Consider the following 22109-nt stretch of genomic DNA (forward strand, 5'->3'; position numbering starts at 1 on the left):
ACCCTCCGCCCCAAACATACGACCCACCGCCCCCAGCGAGCCACGTGTGACAGCGAGGGTCGTTCGGTGACAAAGGGCAACTAATTTAGTTTAATGGGCGTCGTGCGCGACTTTGTTGCCCATAGCCGCAGAATTTCTTGCGGCCAACACTTGCCTCAAGGGGCGGCGAAAAAGGGTCCTGAAAATGGCGGGCTGAGGGGGAGGGAGCGCGGGCTGAAAGGGGTCAGGGGGCAGCGGGTGGCGTGGTGAACTGGTGGGTGGTTCACCGGCGGGGGCCACCCTTACGCACTCTCATTAAGCATTTTTAGTCGAGCTTAGCGAGCCGTTTGTTTGCATTGTCAACTTCACAACTCTGGTCAGTCACACTGAGCGAAAATACGAACGAAAACGAAATGATAAAAAAGAAAGCATTAGCCTTAGTACACAATTAGCTTAAATTAAATTAAATTAAGTCAATAACATAAAAACATAGAAGTATTTAAATCAAATATATGGATATTTTTTTAGAGAAGAGTTAAAGACATTTTTCTTTCTTGTTTTAACCTTTTTTATTTCACCATTTGCTTATTCTCGAAAGCCAATTTATTCTTAAATACGAAAACATACCCACCATTTTCCACAGTGCAGTAACTCCGACAACGACGAGGCGACTTGCCATAAATTAACACACATGACTGGCGGTGGTGGTGGTGGTGCAAGTGGTGCCAGTGGTGGAACATTTTCATTTCACTTTTGTTTGTTTGATTTTTGGCTTTTTGCAGCTAACTGACAGTTGGTCCTTCCGACCTGGGCAAATTAAAAATGTTTTTTGCCCCCCACCGTATATTTGTCTTTCGTCTTTGATGTCCAACTCTCAATTCGCTTTCCTCGGCTTTCTTTCTTTTTTTTTTTTCAATAAATTTTTATTCAGTTTTTTTGTCTGTTTTCGTGTTTAACTTTGTGTGTGTGTTTCATGCTGCTTATTTGCTTTTATCATTTGCATTTTGTAAACAAAAAACATTTGTTCGTTTCGCGCTTAATTGGCGACACTAATAAAATGCCCACAGCTAATAAATATAGCAAAATGAAATAGTAATGTTTACTTTTCCGGGGCTCCTTAGACGAAATACGCTGGCTTATCAAAATATAATGCTTAGGCCTATGAAAAAAAATGCATGTATGTATATCTAGGGCTAGGTCTATACTTTAAATATGCGTGTCTATCATTAGTTAGGCTACAACTAGGATAATTAGACCGTTATACACTTAGAAGTACACTTAGCACAATTGAACTGACGAATTGAATACGTTTACGCTCTCATTTTTGTTTTCCTTCCTATATTTGCATGGGCGTTTTGAGATGTATGGGCGTGTCATAAGTTAAGGCGACTGTCAAGATCTAGCTTCTATATTTATTTAACCGTAAAACGCACTATCGAATTCCAAGTCATAGCTTAGAATTTCGGCGAGAAAAGATAATGCTACATAATGCAGAAGAAGTTGATGGGGGCGGTACGGATCCAAAGGCTTTCCCACCCCCGACTTAAATACTATCAGGTACTTTGGCATTTCGTTCGCTTACTCGCTATCCATTCAACTGAATGTCTTCATGCTTGTATATATTTCATTAACATTTAGCATATACTATATGTGTGTATACATAAAATTGAATTCTTTCAATTACCTTTCTATATATTTTTTGCGGATCAAATAGGGGCAGCTGTTTTTGACGAAGGATTATTCTCGGGATTTCAAAATCTCAGGGAGACGCGTTACAAAATAGTTCTAAAATTTCATGTACACTGGGCTGTACAAAAAAAGCAATAAAATTTTTGAAAAATATAAGAGAATGGGAAATATTATTTGAAAGGAAAATAATATTTGAAACATTACATGAAATCTGAGAACATGTTCAAAACGGCTCTCGCATATCCCCGCCCCCAAGAAAACCAATTTTTTTTGTAACTGGAGGTTAAATCACCAATCAGTTAACTAGTACATTAAGGCGTTTTCTCAACAAGCAGTAAAACTTTCTAATCTTCCTAAGATTTGTTTTTTGTTTTTCGTTCTGTAAATGCTTAACACTCATTCTTTGAAGCTTAGTCTCTCTCTAGATCGAACTGGGGATTAGCCTACTGTAAGATCCTTAAGCTAAGAACACAAAAACGAAAAAAAAAATAAAATACCCTAGACCTAAGGACTATAGAAATGATGATGCTAAAGATCAGCTTACGATTATGTCTATATAATCGGATGTATGTGAGCTAAGTGCCTAAACCTAAGCAATTCGAATTTTTGGTAGCTGAAAAAACGCACCACCACGAACAGTGATACCCCCCTAAAGCAGCCGCCGGGGCCTCGGTTCCTTGTGAGATCAGTCTTAGCGTGGCTCAGTGGGTCATCGTTGTTGTTGGCAGTGGTGGTGGTTGTGGTGGTGGTGGACGGTGCTGGTCCACCCTAAACGGCAGTGGGTGGCGGCAGCAGCGACGAGTTGGAGGACCTCAGATAGGGATTGCCATAGATGGCGCTGTAGCGGGGATCCACACTCAGGGCCATCGAGCTGGGCACCACCACGTGGGTGGTGGTGGTGGTGGCGGCAGTGGTGCTCTGGTTGCTGCAGCTGCCATTCGGCGATGAGCTAACCACCGAGGCGGTGGTCGACTGCAGGCTGGGCAGCCCGTTGTCCTGGCGAATTTCACGGGAGCCAATAATACTGCCAGTCAAGCTGCCACCGCTGCTGTTGGTCAGGAAGGTCATCGGCAGGGTCGTCGTCTGTGGGTGGTGCTGGTGGTGGCTCTGTTGCTGCTGCTGCTGTAGTTGCAACTGGTTCTGGTGGTTGTTCTGCAGTATGGTCGAGCTGCCATTGGACTTCGTCGAGCAGGTGGTCAGGTATTGCGGGGGCGGACTGTAGTGCGTACTGTAGTCGCCGTATGGTACATAGCCGCCCGAAATGTCCACCTTCAGATCGCTGTAGTTCGAGGTTCGGTCGCCTGGCTCCAGTTTGCAGCTAACGCCGCCATTCTTCGTGATCTGATGCTCGCTTATCACGTCCGCCGGCGGCAGCTTGGTGCGCTTCTTGCACTTGATGTAGACCACCACCAGAATGGTCAGCACCAGCAGGAAGGCCACCACCGAAATGCCGCCCACAATTGTCATCAGCAGGGAAACGCTCTCTGCGAAAAACACAAGAAAAGTGGCGGAAAATTCGTTTTAATGACGGACAAACTAATAATTAAGTAATTCATTAGGTTTCAAAAACGAAAGCAAAGTATTTTATTTTTTATATAACTTTTGTACGCGATACTCACTCTTGGCTTGCAGCTGAATCTCGGCCACGTCGTTGCCGTAATCGTTGACCACCGTGCAGTTGTACTTGCCGTAGTGGTAGGCCTGGCTGTCCCTAATGATGAGCGTGCTCTTCACGCCCCCCGGCACGGCATCCACCAGGATCGAATAGTCGTGTCCCGATTCCGAGCTGATCTCCTGGCCGTTGAACGTCCACGAGACGTGACGGGCTCGAGGAACACTGCTGGCGAAGCACTCGATCCGGGCCGTATCTCCCACCAGTCCGTACTGTGTCCTCTGCGATCCAATCGCCGGCGAGCCCTTCAGATAGACATAGGCATCTGCCGAAATCTCGGCGTATCCGGGAACATTGGCCTTGCAGTAGTACCTTCCAGCCGTCTCATTGCTCACACTGAACGTGAGATTCGTGCTGGTGCCCACCACCCGGTCGCTGGGATGCTGGATCCAGACGATCTCCGGCTGCGGATTGCTGTCCACCTCGCAGGTTAGGGACACCACGCTGCCCACGTCCGCCTCCATCGACTGCGGTCGCTGCCGGAAACTGGGAGCATCTGCAATTTAAACGAATAAATAATATATTAAGTTGGCTTATTTTAATGCATACATACATATATCTTAAATATTTATTATTGTTCAATACATGTTTGGAGTTTTGCAAGGAAAACCACTAAATGGACATTTTAAATTGATTTTGGCAAAAGAGTGATGCCCAAAGCTATATTGTTGACTTATGGAAATTCACAAATGTCAACAATTTATTTTGATTTTTCGGATATTAATAACGATTTAACAGTAAAATGCCAGTCGCAGTCGCACTTTTGTACTATAGATTGCATTTTATAATCGAAATGATATTACTTCATATACAGAAAATCTTAAATGACGTGCATAGAGTGCTGGACTACTTACAGCTTATGTCAAGGGTTTCGCTGTCCTCACTCTTGCCCACGGAATTCTGCACCTCGCACTTGACAATCGCGTCGTGGAACTTGCGAGTCACATTGCGTATCACCTGCAACGACGGGAAAACGGGGAGAGAGAGAGGGTCGATCCATGAGTTCCAGTTGCGATTAATTGTGGGAACGTTAGGCCTTTCCGGTGGCGATCTAACTGGTTTCAATAATTGCCAACATTATACAACAGCAGGGGCAGCATTTTAATCGCAATAGTTGCTCTAATTATGCGCCAGCCTGCCAAGTGGAATGTGGACCTGTTTTCCCGAGTTAAAATCTCGGGGGAACGACTCCAAGGAGAGGCGCTGGAAAGGCGCCGAGGAGAAATGAGGAGGAGGAGCGCCACTTACCATCTCTGTCTTCTGGCCGCCGATGATCGGTTCGTCGTTTATGAACCAGCGGTACCGGACATCGCTGGGATTCGCATCTGCCCGGCACTCCAAGCGCACCTGCGAGTGCTCCACAATACGGGAACCGGTGCTCATGTGGACACTGCCACCGCCTGCACCACCAACCGAACCAACAGCACCACCGGGAAGTGAGCCCATCACATTCACCTTCACCTTGGGGGCATATTTCACCTGGAAAAGTTACAACGCATATTAAATGGAGTGTAAACTCTTTAAATTCAATATATATATATATATATATAAAACCGTTTCCTAGTCAAAGGCCCACTTGTGCTACCAATTTATGTGCAATGTCCTTGGTGACCAAGGAATTCCCATGCGTGCGCTTCAAGCTGGCCCTCAATCAGCTCAATCAGCTGGCAATCCCGGCACTCCTTGGCCAGACATCTTCGTCAGGGATTTGTCAGCGCCATGGACATGTGACTCCCCCGACTGCACCCCACCTTGCCGAAAACCAGGCCATTGACAAGTGGGCTGAGGTCAGGTCATTGTTGGCTCCTCACTTTCACACCCCGGACGAAATGAGGGGTTCGAGGGAAGCCCATGATGGGCGCCTTTATGTCCGGGCATGAATTAGCCCGTCAGTGTCGAGCCATGTCCGGCACAAAAGCCCATTCAAAAAATACTATCCCCCGGCTTGCAGCTGTCCTCGGGAAAGAAGGGGACTTCCGCAGCGCCTCGCATCACGTAAAATAGATAGCAGGCTCTTTCTCTTCTGCCCCGTTCATGCTATAGATAAGGTAACCTCAGTCTGCGGCAGCATGATGCACTCGAAAAAATTAGGATCTAAAAAAAAGCTATTGAGCAACACTATAGCTGATAAGAAAGCAAGCGGACCTTTTAATTTCCCTACATATTTAATCTATTGACTATTCCCTAAGAACAGCATCCTGAGAGTAATTTCCATTTTTAATTTCCCTCTTAGCCTAAACATTTGTACTAGTGTAAATGCTCATGCAAAACCTGCAGTGACCTGTCAACAGAATGACCATCGGGGGGTCAGCTCCTGGTTTTTTGGCCGGGGGACAACTCACCTCGACACGTATTTTCGCCGAGCGATAGGTGCGGTCCGCCGTGTTCTGCGCCTGGCAGCTGAAGTTCGTGTTGTGGTGCTCCTTTTTGGGGGTCAGTCGCAGGACGGACTTGGCCGTAAAGCGTCGCTGATCGGGCAGCGGTATCACCGTGTACTCAATGTTATCCGTAAGGACATTGCCCAGGCCATCAATCCAGGTAATCTGCGGGGAGTAAGAGTAAGCACGGATGGTCGTACGTTGTTATTTTTCACAGGAGTCTCGATAAAGTCGGTCCAAAAATAACAGCATATTTTTAGGCACCTGCATAGGAGAAAATATAAACAACTTGAGACACTTACCTCAGCAGCCGGCTTTCCGCCAACCGAAACGCACTCGATCTCCACCTTACGATCCTCGGTGGCATAGATGACGTCGCCCTGCGTGATTTTGGGCGCCTCGGGCGGGACGAGCACCGTCAATCCGGCGAATGTGGACCTGATGGCTGGTTGGCCCTCGGGACCTGGGCTCACTTGGCACTGGTAACGAGCATCGTCGTCCAGCATCACTGGGTAAATGTCCAGGGAGTAGTCGCCCTCCTCGTCACTGCCCACCATCGCGTAGCGCTCGAATCCACTCAGATCGCGGGACGTGCCCAGTCCGAAGTCGTCCTTGGTCCATTGGAGCGTGCCCTGTTTGTTGATCACCCGGCAGGGCAGCGTCACCCTGGCCCCAACCACCGCCGTCTGATCCTGCGGCTCCATGGCGAACCGCTGGTTCTGGTAGCTCGTGTACGGCGAGCTCCTGACTATGCCCACAATAGTGGCCAGCAGGAGCAGCTGCATCGTGTGCAACATGGTGCTGAAAGATGTGAAGAGCAGCACATGAATCACTATATCTTGAATGGGAACAATTTCAACGGCCTTTTGGTAATTTTGTTGCACACTGGTTATCTTCCAGTCCTCTTTGATTCGAACACATATGGAGAGATACTTCCTACAGCGCTTTGCAACACGGAACACCGCCCTCCAATGACAAATGTCCTTCAATTAGCTGCGATTTTTGTGCAACAATGGCCGGGGGAAACCGGATTGGATTTTGGTGGAGGCCTTGAGCAGGCGCCAATATAAATATAATGGAGCTCCGAACAAAATTGTCTTTCTTCTTGTTCACACATGTATCTATTTGTTTATTTGCTGTGCTTTTTATGCGCTTTGTTTTGCTTTGTTGCGTTTTTTGGTTTGTTTTTTATCGCGTTTCGCGTTTTGTTGAACAAATTTTTTGAGGGGAGGGGGGGGCCACAATTGCCTCAGGGTCTTATTACTTATTATTGTTCGTTTATTGTTCGCTGTTGGCGCGCGTGTTTTTTTTTTTTCTTGTTTGGTATTTTTTTTTTACTCATGTACTCGTAGTACCCATTTTTATATTCATTCCCATTTTATTCGGTTTTATTCATGTTTTCCAAGTGCAGACAGCCGTACGTGAGCCCCGAAAACGAATTACATTCAAATTAGTCAAAGCAGCAGGAGTTTGGGTGGTGCAGGGTGGTGCTGGGTGGTGCTGGGTAGCGTACGGTCCACCCTCACAGAAAAGGCTTAAGCCGCGGGGCAATACCACAGTTTACGACAAAGGGCCACATAAACGGGGCAAATGTGCAGAAATCTTGCAAAAATATTCCGCAAAGTACCGGGCAAATATGTCGAGCACAAGAATTAAATTAAAAGCGAACAATAAAATTGGAGCAACACAAAAGTACAATCACGTAAATAGTTAAATAAACTGTATTTATTACTGGCACGATTACACAGAGGAAAATAGGTGTGTGTAAACAATCAAAATAATGCTAATGGGAAGCTTAGTTTCCCTGGCCAAACTAATTGTTTAGATCCCAATTTAAATGGCAATTGATTTCGTTTTGTCTTCACCGCCTCGTAGAAATCACTTGGGCCAAATTCCTTATGGTAACCACTTAATTCTCCAGCCAACAAGTTTCAATCTTCATTTTCAGCTCGAGTTGCGTTTAAGGAGATTTGCCTAATAAATTGCAGCTACAATATATGAAGCACAATCTCACTCTAAGTACTAAACTCTCCCTTTCCGCTTTTCCAGCTCCGTTTCCCAGCGCTTTTCCACTTTTCCAGTTCGACGTACAGGTGCCGGCTACCTTGGCATTTTCTCACGCATTTTTCCCAGTTGTTGGACAACTATTTTACTATTTTCTGTATATATTGTCTCGGTGTTTGGGGTCTGCTGGGACTTCTGGGTCTTCTACTCTTTCGGACTGCTTCCGCCTGTCTAATTTCGTTTTTTTGTAGTTCGTCGCTATTATTTGTTTTCATTGCATTTATACGGAAATTGGCGCCTCGAATTAAACGAAATTATAACAGAAAATGAAATAATAGAAGAGGAGAAATCCATAAAAAAATAACCCAAAAAAGATGCAAACGGAGGCAAAAGATTAGCGGGCTTCCGTTGGAAACAAAAAATGTTGGACAAAACGGAAGGGTTAGAAATGCGAGAGGCGGGGCCTGAAAATTACTCAAAATTAGAGTTGTATCCGAAGAGCAAAAACCAGAAATTCCCAATCCGACGCTGTGGGAGAAACTCCATTCGATGGAAATCTTCAGATCAGCACCAACTTCCAGCTGAAGATGATAATGCTGCGTTTGCCAAGGCAATTAAAACCGATTTTAGACACGCTCACGGGAAGTTTTATTTTCATTTGGTGGCCCTGCCTTTTATGGGCGATAAAGATTCGGTTTCATCTGTTTTAAGATTTCGGCTTTAATTTTTGGGAAAGTGTTGATGGCCAGCCAGCGTATTATTGGATCGAAGAAATTGCCTTTATTGCCAGCGAGGAATTTACGGCAAAACCCGATCGTAGCCAAGAATTCGATGCAGGATGGCAACTTGACTTCAAAAATTATAATTATATAAACATATAAGCATGCTCTTAAATTCTTAAACGTTGCTCCCAATCGGTTTTCTTATTAAGACATAAAATCGAACGGGCTTAGATCATTAGATTGCATTTTAAAGCTCGTTCAAAGTCTTCTGACCTTCGGGGAGCCACAACAGATTTTCCTTAAAAATTCTTTAACTTTTTGGCTTTTTTAATTTGCTTTCTTCATGTTGCTGTCACTGTCTCAGTATCCAGGGCATGTCATACAAGAAAACTGCTCCCAATCTCGTGTGGGTGGTGCAGGGGACGGTTGGCGCAGTGGGCAGTGGTTGGCCAACAATACAAATCACTCCACTCATTGGCCAAGTCCGAGACTTAACAGTAGCAGCTGGCATCTGGTTGGAAAGTGCCTGGGCATCTCTCTTCGCCACGGAACTAAAGCTCAAGTGGTGAGCCCGGGTGTCCCCCTAGCCACCACCACCACCCCCACCCCACCCCACCCAACGCCACCCACCTGCCGAAAAACTTTCGCAAGAGGAAGAGGCAAGGCGAGTGTTCAATATAAATTTTTCAAAGTTATTTGTACCAGGTGGGCCTTTCTTTATTGATTTATGAGAGCCACTTCGACGTGCTTAGAAGGAGCAGCCGTCGTTGGGCGGGGGGCGGGCTAGGGAAATGGGCGGTGGAGGGGCAGGTATCGCAAGGGGGATAGATAAACCGTAAATGACAAAAGTCTCGAAGGAAGCCGCACATCCGCTGCAGCTTGCATCTAATAACCGAAGCGAACCGGCGATAATAATGCGATCGTGGAAACTGGTTTACGTTTCGTACACTGGCTAACAGGGGCGAACAAAAATAATAATTAGCGTCCGGAATGTGGAAGTGCTTCACGGAAAATGTGTAATTTATAATTTAAATTTTGATTTATTGTTTGCTTAAAAAAAAGGCAACATCCAAATCGGATGTTAACTTAAATATATTCCTTATTTAATCTGTGCTTTGGAGTAAGTCTTACTATAGAACATCAATTCTTGGCTTGTCGATATTAATATTTTTCTTTTGATTTCTCGCAACCAGTAACCCTTTTTTTCTCGCTCTGGGCTGACAACTCGATCTCGGGCGTCGTCTTAGCACCTGTTCCCCAACTGATTCCAGTTGCAACTTGCAACTATAAATATCACAACAGATGCTTGGGCTGTGGCATTAAAGGATGCTGTTGGATGTTGGATAAGTGCAGCTGCATCTTGTGGTCAGTGGCGGCCAGGGGCGTATGAAAAGGGGGCGACTGGCAGCTGCAGAAAGGAAGCCCGATGGCCGGGGAAGTTGCTGCCAACTGCCAACTGGCAAAACTGGCAACTTCCAACGTCCAACGACCAACTGCCGACTGACTGACAAAACAGGCAACCATCTACCCATATAGTCCGCAGTATCGGTATCGATTGGATTGTATTGGATTGGATTGGTTCAGATCGGAGGGCCGGGGAGTCGAGATTTATGTGTGATAAGCGTCGCCTGAAAATAATTACTGTATCTCTGTGTTGCCGGAGCTGCGAAAATTGAAAACTGGAGCGGAAAGCGTTCGCAACGGAAATGTTTTTCTTGCCATCGGAGTTTTCTGTTTGCCAGTGATTGGCAGCATGGGGTTAAGAGCGAAAGAGACAGTCCGAGAAGAGGGTTAAGTCCCAGATTGTGGCTTCGAAATCGGTGGAATTATCTTCACCAATGGAACGACAATCTGTTTTTGTTCATTTTACCGACCGAATAAGACGACTTCGATCGCATAGTAATATTTAACACTACACATATTTTTTAGAATAATAATATATAGAATATATAGACATAAGCCCCAAAGAGACCAGGCATACATTTCCTCGTTGCAAAAACAAGCTGCCTCAAATGCAACGTAATGCGTTGCAAAGTAAGTGAATCTGTGGCACACATCCTTTGCTTTTCTTTTCTGTTGGCCTGAGTAAGCTGTCCCAGCAGCCTCGAAGTTTCCCAAAACAAACCGAAAACTCAACTTTAACTGTCAGTTAAAGTGTCGACTGTACTTGAGGACGCCTCCATCCGTCTCTGTCGCACCTACAATGTCCTTCTCCATCGCACACACATGCCCGTGCCCTTAGGGACCGGTTAACCCTTCACCAAAAAAAAAAAAAAATCAAAAGGAAAAGGAAAAGGAAGAAAAAAAGCTCGGCCAAAAGGAAGGCTACTTAAAGGACTTTTGCTGACAAAATGGAAAAGGCAACAAGCGGAAGGGTAAACGGGACAGGAATCGGGGAATCGGGGATAACCGGAAAAGGCATAAAGGATATTGGTCGAGGTCCAGGGTTCAGCAGAGATTAGGACAATTAAAAAAGGGAATGCTTAACAATTAAAATCAATTTGTGCGTATGTCTGTGCGGGCCTCCGCCCTTTCTCTCCGCCCCTTTCGGTTGACAATTTGTTTGCTCGAACAAATCAACTAAAAGGCAACTGCTAAGTGGCAAACGGAGAAAGCCGGGGAGGAGGAGTCAAAGTCAAAGGATGATGACTGCTCCGGATTCCGAGAACCCTCTCCTTCTTTCCTGCTGCCATCTCTGATTACCAGACAAATGTGTGTCCTGGGGCCAAAGTGGGCCAACGGAATCTGGGAGTTGTGGGCCCATTCCAGTGCCAATAAAAAGGCAACTGGCAGAAAAATAAACTTAAATCGCCTATTAATGGGCCACACACCAGAAGTTTTTGGCCCAAGTCAGCACAAGTTAACGGAACAGTAAACGCAAGCTGAAAAGGTCATCGCTCATCCTTAAAAAAGTGGTTCTGATAATTATCTAAAGAGAAAACGAAGCGTTGGGACAAAGTTGAAAGCAACTGATAGCCATAGTATTTGTTAAGCACTTTTAGATACATTTACAACACTGAATTCGCAAAGTAATGCAGTAGTAAAGGAGATATCTTTGTTTTTTAAATCTACGATCAATGTGGATTGCCTAAACAAATGTCTTGAGCTATAAACTCCCTTACTTAGATCAATGAGCCCGAGGCGAAACTTGGAGCCATCTCAGATTTCATAACACTAATCGAATCAAGCCGAGACTCCGTCTTGCCTTAATATAATAACCAACTGCAGCTCACCCAGAAGAACGAGTTAAGTTATTCATCAATTCTTCAAGCTCCGCGGGGTTAAGACCTGGCAAAGGGGGTGAAAAACTTGTTAGCCGTGTATAATTAAAGCATCTCGGCTCGATCGGACTCTCATTAGCATAATTCTAACATAATTCCTGACATGGCCAGGCATAAAATTATGAATCGAACTCGCAGCAGCCGAAACTCCAAATAAAATCATAAGATAGAGATGTATGGGTTTGCTATGGTACTAGTATATATGTACATACATATATATAAAGGAGATGGGCTTGGGGAATGGAGCAGAGCGAATGAAAGTTGCTTGGCCACATCGAAGCAGAATTTCAATCAGTAAATTGAACACCTGAACTTAACTGATTTCGTGGTTGTTGTTTTTTATGCTCTTTTGTGTGTGTGTGTGTGGTTATATTATTTCGATTTTTTCTTTTTCGGCTGACTGAAAAGGGGAGAAGCTGCGAAGAAGCAAAACAAGTTGAAGTCGAGCAGCAGGAAATTAAGCCAGGCCAAGAAAAGACACTGCAACAATGACAAGCCAGCTGGCTTCAACTTGGGTTTAGTCGGGGTTTTGGTTTTGGTTGGGGTTTAGGTTTTGGTTTGGTTTGGTTTGGTTTTGGTTTTGGGTTCCCCAGCGACCGCAGCAGCTTCTCCACTTTACGTTTAGCATTTTTTTCAAATTCATGTTTATGGTTTTGTATTACAAGCGATCGACGCTGCCAGCCAGCCAGCCAGCCAGCCAGCTCAGCCAGTCCGACCAGCCAGTAGAGATTTGTATAACTTTAAGCCTTATTAACATATTTTATGCTCCATTCGAGTTCCATTCCAAGTCCAAGTTCGCCCACACACCGACATTTTTTCATTTGATTTCCATCCATTTCGTTTTATTTCTACCCGTTTTCGTGTGGGCCGCCACTTTGACATAGATCGATCCAATCCGAACCCCAAATAAAAAATAAAATAAACGAAAACCCACCAGAGACGACCATTGGCAAAGAGTGAAAAACGATTTCGAAAGCTGCACTTGACCAGACAGTATTTGAATAGGCGTCATATTGTAAGCATTTATGCTTCTTCAGTAACTATTGGTTTTTTGTGCAGCTAAATGCCAAATAGTATACGAAATTTCTTCACAAAATCTGTGCAGCAACTCGAGTTCCTTGAGGCTATTTTCCAGCCCCAAGTGACAATTGCGACTAGCGTCACGCACTTGCAAGTGCAACATCTAACTAAACACCACACCACGTTGCTTTGAACCAATTCCACAGCACGCCCAGTTCCCATAGGCAATGTTTTCGTTTCAAATTATCATCCACAACGACAATTGCCTGACCAGGAAAGTACGAAACAAAATCGTAAAACCCTCACCTGACAGCTGTCACTGTTTCGGGTACGGGTACCTGTCTCCCAAAAAAAGAGAAAAAGAGAAAAAAACCTAACCAAACCGAACCGAACCCAAACTGAGCCCGAAAAATAAACAATCTTCGCTGGCTACCTCATCTCGGGCTTATTCTTTTGTCCGGCCGTCAGTATCCCCCATTTCCTTCTCCCCATGCAGCTAATTGAGTTATATCCCCACCACATGACACTGCAGCCGCGTTGCAGGCCCCGAAAGAATATAAAAAACCCCATTTTAAATCGTCCCAAAAAAGCGAACAGAGTGGAGTCTCCACACAAATTCGAATCAATTCAATAAACAAGAGCGGGACCTTTCCCATACAGGTTTTATCCCCCCTGTCCGCCCCTCGAAAACGCAAACGTGTTAGAAAAGAGCAGTAATAATGAACACGAACGGAAAGCAAAGGTGCAGAGATACAGACATAGCATATAGATGCAGGTACGATCCGGAGATACTGGGTCGTTTGCAGATATATATTGCGCCGATTCGACGACCCACTCGTCGCTGTCAGTTTTTCTTTCGCTGGCTTTTCCATTTGATTGCCTTGTGGTCGACCGTTACACGAGTGGGTGTGTGGGCGGTATATCTATATATATCTGTCTATCTATATATCTATCTGCTTTTATATATATTTATGTATGAATGAATACACATACTATTTCAGTTGCGGAGTACAAGTGGTGGTGCAACGACAACAACAGTCACAACGAGAACAACGATAACAACGAAAACTTCAACTGGCGACACCTTCGGTCGCTTGCGTCTAACTAAATCCGATTATAACTAATTATTATGGACGCCGAACCCGAACCCAAACTCAAACCCCCAGTCCAAGCTCAAAATGAAGGGGGTACATACGTAGATATATGTGTGTGCACAAAACAGGGGGGTTACAACGGGCCAGGGTTGCCACACTACCTTATTTGCGGGCTTGGCGTGGGCCATTCTTTTTGTATCTGTATCTCTGCTCATTGTATTTCTTGGCTTTATTTTATTATTCTCCTCTTTTGAGGTTGCGACTTGAGTTCGGTTTTGTTATGGCCATTGTGTAATGTCAGTCATGTGTCCATATCAAAGTTGTTTAAACGTGTATACATGTGTCTATAAGAAGGGACTCGTTACAATTCCAACAGGATGATGGATACCAAGTGTTGGGCCAAGATTTATGTTATAAAATCTTTCTAATTTTTACTTTAGTGTGTAATAAATCCATACCAATTGGATAATTCATTAATAATAATAATTTACTCATGTTTGTTTTACAAATGTAATATGTTTTTTATATGATGGTTCATTTTCCGACTTACCTTCAACACCTTTTCAATGGCAGAACTGAAGTCTTGGGTGTCACTTTCTCACTTTTCTTGTTTTCCTCCTTTCTTTCTACTCCTTGCCTTTGGGCCTTGAGATCTGCAAAAAAAGAACAGAAAAAAAGGGGAGCCATAAGTAAGATTATTAATTCAATTCTTCTTTTTGTTTCTGTGCTGCTTCATTTGCCTGCCTCTGTACGTATTAATTGTTGCGGCTAATGCTTCTGTTGGCCCTAATGTTGTTCGTCTTCATCTTGGCCATAAACACGCACAGGCCGTGTTTGGCAGCGACGTTCTTCCGCATTCATAGCCCTTTTATGGGGCACAAAATGTTTATTAGACATTATGTACCCGTAGTCCCCTTCACTACGTACTCACTCACTACTTTCATTCTGGCCGAAAACTTGCAGGGAATCACGCATATTTCGCATAAAAAGTCAACAATCGACATTTTTATGCTATGTTGTGTGTGCTTCTTTATTTCTATTTTTTTTTTTCGTTGTCGTTGGGGCTGAATTTTCCCCACAGGCGACAGTACTTTTCTACTTAATTTTCTATTATGATCTTTCGTAATTGCTGCAATGAAAATATATTGCTGCAATATAATGGCAGAACGCCGCTGGCCGTAGATATTTATTAATGAATGTTCTTTGGAAACAGTGAAGATTAGAAATGTAAACAGTATTAGGTCAATAATCGAATAAACCGTTTTATTGCCAATTTAGTAACATCTTAGGTTGCTTACGACTCTAAATTCCAAGAATGCAACCACATTAAATTGACGATGTTATTCCCAATATTTTCAACTGGCATGCAAAGACTCCAAACAAATTGAAAAATTGATGCCTGCATTAGGGGGTTCTTGCAACCCCTTCTTTCCTATACATATACATATACATATGCCACAGACCCGTAAATATAACCACAGATAACGGGGTACTGCCTACCCCAAAAAACCCCCTTTTTGCCTGCCCCCGCCATGCTCTTCTTACCCCCTTTTTAGTTTGATAAAGCGACGGACATGATTCATGGAGGGTTCCGTTGGCTATGCTCTCGATTATATCCTTGCATGCCTAAGGTTTTCGAGGGGGGCAACCCCCTTCTTCAGGGGCGGAGGTACACAAACACAAACACAGACGGAACATGCAATACAATACAAATAAATACAGAGAAATGAAAAAGTACAAAACGTGTGTGGCACGAAAGCCGAATCAGGCGATTGTCTCTGTGTTTTTATATATTCGTTTTTTTTTTTTTTTTGTATTTTTCGGCAGGCGGAGGGGGGAGGGGGCTTTGTGGGGTGATATCCTGGCTTTGAACGCACTTCAGGACTCAGGACTTTCAGACAGGACAGCTGGAACGGAGCTGAATGTGGCAACAAGCGTTAAGTGGTTGCCTGTTTGTCGCTCGTGTACTTGGAAATGCTTTACAAATTCAGCAGCGCGGATAAAAAATGGAAATAAATAAAGGGAATATCGAGAAATCCACCCGGGTGGGGGTGGGGGCTTTGGCAGGAAAAAAAGGAAAATAAAAGCACCCCGTCAGCTGTTCTCCGTAGACCAAAGTCAGCTGCTAATCCTCGGCGGGGGTGTCCTGCCAGATGACGATGACTCATAGTGCGACGGGGTGACTGCGATTCCTTATTTTCGGTGGTTGTCCAAAAAAATAAATAAAATCGAAACTTTAACTAGAGCAGCCCAGTGGGGTGGTTGCATAATGACTCATAGTCCAGAACCGTATGAATTATTTATTGGACGGTATAGTTGGGGGTATTTTATACGTTATCCCCTTTCCACTTATATTGGTAGTAGATTTAAAATTGAAATACGTTTTTGTATATTTAATACTAAGCCAGATAATTCCTAACTTGTAAGGCAAAGGCAAAGTTACGTCCGTTTTTTTTCCCCCACGAACACTATTAAAACTTTTCCGAATTCTCCTCCCATGTTCTGGGCAACTTTTTTGCTTCCCCCCCAGCATTAAATAGTTAATTTCAACCACTCTTTCACTCTGCCTATTTTAATTGTAATTCGAAGCGACTTGGCATATTCCTGACGGGATTTTCCCAAGATCTTCGCAAAAGTCCGCTCCCATTCCTTGACCATCATCCCGCTATCATCGCTCCGGAATTTTAATCTTGTAGACCGCAAGTATTTCACATGTAGAAGCAGTAGAAGTAGCTCTACTACCCCACCTTTGAGCCTTGTCCAAAGTTTTCGGGCTTATCTAAATGCCATTTTATTCCGGCTGCTTCTTGCCCTGTTCTTGTTTATCTTGCAGATACATCTGAGAATCAGCGAGGACGGGAACATTCTGCGGTCAGAAGTTGTCAGTTGATAAAAATGCCCGAACAGAGCCAACGATAGCCGCCCGAAATCCACTTTGGCTAAATGTAAATATTAAATTTGCGCATAAAAATAATACGGCAGAAAGGAGATAGAGATAGCCCGGACAGCAAACTAAAGTGAATTCACAAAGGAAAAGGAGAGCCATAAAAAAGCTGACTGCGGCAGGACTATGAAGTGCCAGTGGAGGCTAAGGTCCTAGACTCGAATTCTCAATTGACGCGCCACGTCCTCGAAGGCAAGAATATACATACATATACGTATATATATTCAGATACAGATACGGATTGGCGAAGGGGGCAATGGGGAACGGGGAGACCGTGCAGGACGACTCCATAATAATTTTATGCGCTTCCAAAAAACTTCCGTTCAGTCATTGCGTTGTGTTTCCGCCCAAAAGTCGGAGACGAAGACATCGCACATGGTTACTTCTTTCCCGTTCGAGATGGCAGCGTGAATAGAGCAAGATTGGGATATCACTTCGTGGCTATATGCATGTATCTTAAATTTATTTAAGAAAACCTAATGCAACTAATTTTATAACCTATCAATTAAGTACGATCAAAAGATGCTTAAGAACTCGCGATTTTAGTAATTCAATTCAGTAAACTCATCACGCTAGCATCTCTAAACATTTTTCACGTTGCTGCCCAAATTGCCATAGAAATTTCGTAGGTTCTTCTATTTTTTGCCACTGCCTTGCTTTTTCTTTATGGTTCCCGGTCGCCGGGTGCCTTGCTTGATTTTTCCCCTTCCGCGACTTGGTTTTGGGTGGTTTTTGGGTGGATTTTTAGCTGAGTACGGGCTGAATGAATGAGCCGGCGAGCGAATGAATGAATGAATGAATGTTCAACTGTCACTTCCGTCAGTCGGGCCAAGCGGAGTCAGGCCAAGAAAAGGAAACCAGCACCACCCACACGTCGGCAGGGTGAGATGGTGATGCGGTGGTGCGGTGGTGTGGCGGGCCAGTGGGTGGGTAAGTGGGTGAATGGAGACGACAACGCGTCAACATTGTTGGGGAAATGCGGGGGCCAAACGAGTAATGACATATTCAAACGCAGCGCGAACTTGACGACGCCCCAAAGGAGTGAAGATGTTCTACCCGAAGAAGGCGCTTAGCGGAGAAGATCTGGGGGAGAAGCGGCGGCGAATTCGGGGTGGAAAGCCGGGAGGAAAGTAGCGCACAAGTAGCGTTGCCAGACATTCTGACAAAGCTGGCGACAAGGACGTACACTTGTAATAACACGAAAAGGATATTGTAAAACATTTTCATAAGTTCTCTCAATTTCTGAGCGCTTTTTTCTTCCAGCTCGCGTCGCGTTCAATTGCTGATGAAAATGGTCCTTAGAGGAGGGTGTAATCCTGGGGAATTCGCGAGGGCTCAGAACAACTACAGATTAGGTTAATTAGTGTTAAGTATCATGGTAGATATGCAATCCAAGAGCTTTCAATAAAAATCTCTTCGTATTTAACAAGTCAGCAATGTACATATTTTATAATTAAATCCACTATCCATTGATACGACTGTATCCTTTTCTATTGTGATCTATAGCGCTGAGACTAACACTTATCCCAAATATAACATAATTAGGCTTGACATAAATTGGAGCTTCCCATCTGAGACATATTTATTCATCAAACTATCGACAGCTTCCGCTTTAACTTCTTTACCCTCCGAAAATGCCCATTTTTCGAATTCTACTCTCGTTTTTGGGCCATATGGCCATTCATTTTCGGACTTCGTTTTCTTATTCCGACTGTTGTCCGACAATAAGGAAATTTTATGCCCATTTGAGCTCAGCCTTTGAATGTTCCCCCCCCCCTGTAAATCACCCTCTTTCATTTTTAGACTAATTTGATGTTTGTCCCCATTTGAGATACGAATTTCTTGGGTCTTTTCGCTTCTTTTTTCTTTTTGGGCCGCTTGCCAACCACCGAAAAGTCAAGGGAATGGAATCACACATGGCGGCCCGTTTTCCATTTTAACCCCCACTCTGGGGGGAGATTTTCCTGCAATTTTTCCCACCCCCTTTTAGCCTTTTCAAGGCGATGGCACACTTCAGTTTCCCTGCCTTTCCACTCTGGGTCCAACTTTTCCCATCAATGACTATTAATTGGCATTCTCGGCGGGCGGAGAGTGGTGGGCGAATGGTAGGGGGCACCATGAGCGGGGTGCTTCCCAACCCCCCAAACCGATCCCCATGCCCACCCCCTGCATGCTTCACTTGCATTAAGGCGGCGCCATTAAAGCTCATCAAAAATGCAGGCCAAAGTGGCGCACTTTAAAAATGCCGCCTCTCATAGATTTTCATTTTCCATTTCCATTTTGCCCCCTCCCCAGAAAGTGGAGTGCCATGTTTTGAGGTCAGAACCCCCTCGCTTATAGACTCTCCTCCTAATGATGATGGCTTGACAAATATTTATTGCTTAAGCATTTGAGTGCAAATATTTTAATTAGTCTGGCGACAAGACAACAGATCTGGAGATGGAAAGTATAGATGGAACTGGATCTGGGATTCGGACTTCTGGATTCTGGGCCCCATTTCTCAACGCTGATGAGGCTTAATGAACTGCAAAGCGGCCCTCAATTGTCTTCAATTAACCAAATTAACCAAGGGATAAATTGCTTGCCTTTCGAATGCCCTCGTCTGCATTTCTTTTTAGAGATGAGATGAGAAATTAGCTGGCAGATGCAAATACCAGGCACTGAGTATTTTCTTATTGTACCTAAATGATATAAAATACCAATTATTCATTAAACGAAGCACTTTCTCAAACAAAAAAGAGGCAAAACGGATGAGCGCAGCAGTCAAATCGGTGGAACCGATACGGCAGAAACTGTCAAAAAGCCTGACAGCTCCGCTCTCAAGGTAATCCATCCAGCGGTGGGGCAAAAGGGGGTGACGAACATAATTTGTGGCATGCAAAGAACTAACAAAGCGACAGGCAGGCGAAAAAAAAAAAAATGCAAAATCGCAGGGCGAAATTGAAAAGGAAAAATGAGTTTCGACATGCTGACGAGGACGCGTCAAAACGATCCAACAAATGCGGCCTCGCCAATCGATAACACAGCAACAAAAAGTGCAGGAGAAATACAGGCAACAACAACTTGCGACATGAGCATGTTGCACTTCCTGCCACGCCTACCGAACGCCTCTCCTGCCATCCTTTTCCCACACTCCCCATTTTCCTCCTGTCGATTGTTTCAGACGTTTTTAGCAATTTGCAATGCCAGCAAATTGGGCCAAATTATAAAATCCAAAAGCTACACACACGTTCCCAAATACACTTTAAAAATTTATTCTTTTTGGTTTCAAACAAAAAAACTTAATAACGCGACTCAAAATGAATTTAAAGGCGCTTCATTTAAGATAAATAAGTATGAAAATAAGTCAATTTTGATTTAAAAAAATCATTTTTTTTGGTTAGCAGGCTATTTTTTTCTGAGACTAGTTTTCTTAATCGTGCTTTAGCAAATCCCCCAGCCAATCAATATTTTTCCTGTGTTTATCATGCGACATATATGAAACCAGAGGATGGAGCAGAGTAAGTAAAAGGTTAGCTTGCCAAAGAAGATTGAAACTTTGCTTGCTTTTTTAATGACAAGGGACAGGTGCGTGAGTCTGAAGATACGCTTGTATATGTATTTGCAGATGCTTGAGTATCTGTGTGCAATGTATCGACGTATTGGTAAAGCTTCTGGGCCTTTAGCTTCTTTAGCTCGCGTTTCTGTCTTTAACACCAAAGCCGCTAGCAACATTTTCTTCGCTTACAGCTGGAGGGAGTTACACAGAAAAAAAAGTATGAGTAGTAAACAATTTCTATTGGATTTATTAATTAATTTAGGATTTTTGAATGTTTCAATAAGACTGGCATTTAATTTAATCAATGCCAAAAGGAATTAAATGTATTAAAACCAAATGAATTAATCCATAAATGTCAGAAATAAACCATTGAAATGTTATAAATAAATATGCGCATTTAAGAATTACACCAAAGCGCACATTTAATATACATTGGCTATTATGTAGATTATAACTTGAAGTTGAATGTTATACTCATTAAAGTTTATCGTTTGCCGTAAATTATTCAGAATGATTTTAGCATTGTTTAGCATATTCAAGTAGATTTTTTGTTTGTGTACATACTTGTATACTAACAAAAAATCATTCTATACTTTTAATATTAATTTTTCAACTTAAGTGCTTACGAAATGCCTAATCGTTGACTAGCTCTATACATTTTTTATTTTTCAAAGCTATTGCTTGAAATCATAAATCATGCAAAACCAAGGAAAGAAAAGATCGAATCAGTTAAGAAGAGCACTTTTTTCTACAGATGCTCAGGGGTGGAATGGTCAGAAGAAGCTAATTAGGTGTCCAAGGTCTGGAGTTAAAAATCTATTATTGAAGAGGGGAAAGTATATCTCTGATATAGAACTCAACTTAGATTTTTTATAATAAACATAATTTTCAGATTGATAAGAAATATACTTTATTCGAAAGATGATTTTTTTATTAGTAGAGATTTACATACATTTATTTTGAGCAACTAGTACTGCCATTGGTCATTTTATTAGGCAGAAAGAAAAAAATAAATATACTTTAACAAACTCAACTTACAACCAAAAATCTTGCTTCCATTTTCAATTGAAAACACATATTTTCTCCGAAAAAAATACACTCAAGCTAACTCGAAATCCAAATGCCAAAGTGGCCAAAAGCGAAACTTTTGAGGGGCCAAAAGAGGCGGAGACTTGGCCAACAGTATATTATAAACAAAATCAAACGAAAAGGTCAAAGTGAGGGAGCAGCTGTTGCAGTTGGCTCATGAAAAGAGCGAAAACACAGGAGTTTAAGTCTTTAGATTTTACTGGTTAACTTTTTTACTCACACTGTTTGTTTAATCAATTTCGGCTCCTTAGTCCTCTTATATGCATATATCTTTAACTGAATCTGACCGGCCACTGGCACTAATCCATAATCGTTGGGTGACAATTTTCAGCTTGTTTGGTTTTTCGGGCTTTGTTTTTATGATAGCCTTGTTTATTCCATTTTAAGCACTCACTTTTCCACTGGTAATCCACACCAAAATGAATTTTTTTGGCTTACGTTTGCACCAAAAAAAAAAAATACGTTTAGTTATATTTCGGTTTAATTATCATTTACTGAGAGTTTTCTCGGGCGAATATGCGATGCGAGTTCTCGTCTTCGGGGTCTCGAAAAGTATCTGTGAGATACCAGCTATCGAAAGTACGGAGTTTCCGCCGCTGCGAAGCGAACGGTACGAGCGAACGGAACGAAGTGCGAACTCGATCCAAAAATCCGACTTCTTCGGCCGGCGCGGCCTGTCGTCAAACAAAACAAAGCGAC

At 43.4% G+C, this 22109-nt stretch overlaps 1 protein-coding gene across 1 annotated transcript; it reads right to left on the reverse strand.

Moving 5' to 3' along the window:
• Window positions 1-1320: 1320 nt before the first annotated feature.
• Window positions 1321-22073, reverse strand: LOC6724994 (irregular chiasm C-roughest protein). The gene is made up of 8 exons (XM_039298133.2): window positions 21633-22073; window positions 14390-14492; window positions 6021-6519; window positions 5683-5883; window positions 4589-4819; window positions 4195-4297; window positions 3288-3836; window positions 1321-3152 (listed from the first exon to the last, which is right to left on the reverse strand). The coding sequence occupies exons 3-8, from the start codon at window positions 6513-6515 to the stop codon at window positions 2437-2439; spliced, it is 2295 nt and encodes a 764-aa protein (XP_039154067.1). The 5' UTR covers window positions 6516-6519; window positions 14390-14492; window positions 21633-22073; the 3' UTR covers window positions 1321-2436.
• Window positions 22074-22109: the final 36 nt, after the last annotated feature.

The sequence above is a fragment of the Drosophila simulans genome, chromosome X (assembly GCF_016746395.2).
Source record: "Drosophila simulans strain w501 chromosome X, Prin_Dsim_3.1, whole genome shotgun sequence".
Classification (NCBI taxonomy): domain Eukaryota; kingdom Metazoa; phylum Arthropoda; class Insecta; order Diptera; family Drosophilidae; genus Drosophila; species Drosophila simulans.

Bases quoted from the DNA above. Each gene is read 5' to 3' on its own strand.
- LOC6724994 (XM_039298133.2), bottom strand. From the start codon at position 6,515: ATGTTGCACACGATGCAGCTGCTCCTGCTGGCCACTATTGTGGGCATA. The intron at 5,884-6,020 runs GTAAGTGTCTCA...TACTCCCCGCAG, and splicing joins GCGGAAAGCCGGCTGCTGAG to ATTACCTGGATTGATGGCCT. The intron at 3,153-3,287 runs GTGAGTATCGCG...TGTTTTTCGCAG, and splicing joins GATTCAGCTGCAAGCCAAGA to AGAGCGTTTCCCTGCTGATG.